The sequence below is a fragment of the Gobius niger genome (genome assembly GCF_951799975.1).
Source record: "Gobius niger genome assembly, chromosome: 13".
Lineage (NCBI taxonomy): Eukaryota > Metazoa > Chordata > Actinopteri > Gobiiformes > Gobiidae > Gobius > Gobius niger.
The window spans coordinates 3301973-3304995 of NC_136864.1; the positions used below are offsets into that span (position 1 = coordinate 3301973).

Consider the following 3023-nt stretch of genomic DNA (forward strand, 5'->3'; position numbering starts at 1 on the left):
ACATATGGAGATAAACAGAAAGTAAAGCCACTGTGTTGGCATTTTGAGATAAGACTTGCTTCATTATATTGTTATCCACATCAATAATTAACTGCTATTAGTCTAAGTGCAATAACAAACGGTTTGTATTTGGTTATTACAGCGCCACACTTGCTTTAGCCGCAATCTTACACACACGAGTATTGATAGTTTTTAGTCAATGAATGCGTCAGTGCAATCATTAACAATATCATGTGATCCATAATGCAAAATCCCTGAGGTCTGGGAACGAACGGGATGTTATAGGTGCAGCAGCTCAAGTGCAGTCATTAGTTTCGGTCTCCATCTTGTATTTTGTCTTATTTTGACACAGTCGGATGAAAAAACAGGCAAAGGCAAAAGTGATGAAATGCTTTTCGTACGATGTCACTGTAATTCCTTGTGGTGCCAGCCTATCGTGTGTGTGGAGTGCCCTTTGTGGAGGAGTGCCCTTTCAAAGCATTCAATGACGGGCAGTAAAAAGGCCAAACTCTGACTTGATTAACAGGATCGTTTCCTTATTGCAGAAATAGATTACTGAGAGACTAATAAACCATCCTGCAGTAGTAAATAACCTGTCGAAGAAGCATTTTTGCACTGTTATGCACTGTATAAAAGAGGTGACCTATAGGCCTAAATATGGTGCGTAAACAGCTCTCGGTGACAGTTATACATCGCCTTTGTTGAATTCTGAACCCGTGGTCATATGAGCTAACCCCCCTCGTGTTACATAACCTTCCAGGAGCATGTATGGAAGTGATACATGTGGGCCATACAGCGTGTTCCCATGCGTGTACAGACAACTATTCACTACAGTTGCAACAAAAAAGCTGTTCAAATGACATACATTGAACAAAAGGTTTTATTTTGGCCTCATCTTACAGCCTGCATTGTGGGAAATTAACTTGAAATTAAGCCAGTTCTATTTATTTTAGTTGGTACAAGGTTGATTCTATTTCACACTGGCTTAAATCAACATATGCTCTAATGCACAACTGTATTTCAGTGGTGTTCAGACAAAAACACCATATATCACCTTAGTATGGCAACATCAATTCATTTGGAAAATAGAAAACATTACAATCCACTATAAACATGCCAATATTCTCTCTTTTTTTTCTTTTTTTTTAGAGTAAAACGACACATTTATAAGGTTTATAACGCTACCAAATGGATTAACCAAGGCGACCACAAGGCAGATTCAGTGCACGTGTTCATGTGTTGAATTAATTAAGGGCCCTCATAGATAGCACTGTGTTGCATAAGCAAGTGCCAGTATTGTTTTTATTATCGCTGTAAACCCGGGCTCAGCTCGTTTGTGCACAACGTGGGGTCGCCATTTTGTCGTACTAGAAATATGCGCTTTGTTTGTTTTGCCTGAACAGACAGTTGAGTTATGTAATGTCCAATTTTTCAGGAGTGAACCAACTGCGGAGGGGTGGCCGGTTCCACGCGCGAATGCAAGGCGTGGAAACCATTGCGATTAAATCAATACATTTTAAATTAATCAGGGTAATGACGTGGTTTATGTGGTGATTTGTTGGTAATGTGGTTGCAATGTCGTGCGCCTCAAGTAAATGCGGTTTATTTTGATTTGAAAACGCCCCCCGGGTGTGCTATAAATGGCGCGCTCCTCCGCACGTCAGCCTTTGTTTACAAATCTCCTCGGCTTTTCGCTGCTCGTCTGTGGAGAGACCCAGCGGTTCATTCATCCGCCACACTCTCGCGATCCGCGCTGCAAAAACACACGGACACACCGGACCGCTTTCAACATGCCCTGTCGAAAGGAAAACTACATCTTTCTGGAGCAGTCGGTCACGGTCGACTCCAAAGAGGTGGACGCGCTGGTGACCAAGATCGGCGAGGCGCTGCAGCTACACAACAATGGCACCGGGCACCATCTACACGGGATTACAGCGGGGAGCACGGCCGGGGGAGGCGGTAAACAGCCCACCGGCGCGATGATCCAGAAGGGACACGGCTGCTGCTTGAGGCTACGGAGCAAAGGACACCGGGGGAGCAGCAGGGCGAGCCCCTACAGCATCCCGGGCTCCAGCGACCAAGAGTGGGACCAAATCCGGCCGTGGAGCAAGAAGCGGCTGGCCACGGCGGTGGAGGACGACGACCCGCACCGGCTGCTGCAGGAGTTGATTTTGTCGGGGAACTTGATAAAGGAAGCGGTGAGGAGGCTGCAGTTCACGGGGACTGACTGCGTGGTGGGGGACTGCGCGGACAACGTGTCGTGTTGACGGGGGTCAGCGCGCTGCACTCTCGCTCCGGGACTGTTCACACGGACGGTTTAGGGTTTAATTTCGTTAAAGACTGGTAGCTTCGTTTTCTAATTTTGTGATTTCACCATTGTGTGTCGTCGAATGGCAAGCTGCATTGTTTTCCCCCCTCTCTAGCTTGACCACCCCACTGATCGATCACACCGGTGTTGGGTCGATTTCCGTCTGTTTTCACATTTAAGCCCACAGAAAGTCTCAGAACATGTTCACTCAATGCTAAAAATCACTAAAGGCTTGGCACTCTCTCCTCGCTCTGGCCACACAGCGCCTGGGAAATCTTTCTCTTGGCACGTTTACCACGTCACTTGTTCCAAGAAAAGAGTGGAGCCTTTCAGCCAAGATTCAGGGCGAAACGTGGCTTTAAATAACACCGCAGTGAGTGTCTTTGCCAATCTGCCGAAAAACTACACAATAATGTAGTATTTTTTAAAAAGGTTGACTGAGAACTACACCCCTGAAACGTATAATAATTCTGAGCGAACATTTTTGATTTTCTGGGTGAATTTTTTGGACGGCACGGGGTCAGAATCAGTCAAAAACACCGGGTTCTCGTTGTTTCAAAAAAATGTTTCGGTGCCAACAGTTCAAGGATACAGCTCTAAAAGCCTTCTGTTTCATTTGTATTCATGTTATTACTGAGCCAAAGCTGTACATTCTTTCTTTTGTACCTTTTTACAAGTCAAGATCAGTTGTTATTTCTGCTGCCTTTATGTAAAC

The 3023-nt window shown here is 45.3% G+C and overlaps 1 protein-coding gene across 1 annotated transcript; it reads left to right on the forward strand.

The window, feature by feature from the left end:
• The first annotated feature begins 1685 nt into the window (after positions 1–1685).
• On the forward strand, positions 1686–2484 carry gbp (glycogen synthase kinase binding protein). Its single transcript, XM_079569924.1, has one exon. It carries the CDS (start codon positions 1791–1793, stop codon positions 2265–2267), a length of 477 nt encoding a protein of 158 aa, XP_079426050.1. The 5' UTR covers positions 1686–1790; the 3' UTR covers positions 2268–2484.
• The last annotated feature ends 539 nt before the right edge of the window (positions 2485–3023 follow it).

Excerpts from the sequence above, each read along its gene's own strand:
- gbp (XM_079569924.1), top strand. The coding sequence starts at position 1,791 with ATGCCCTGTCGAAAGGAAAACTACATCTTTCTGGAGCAGTCGGTCACG.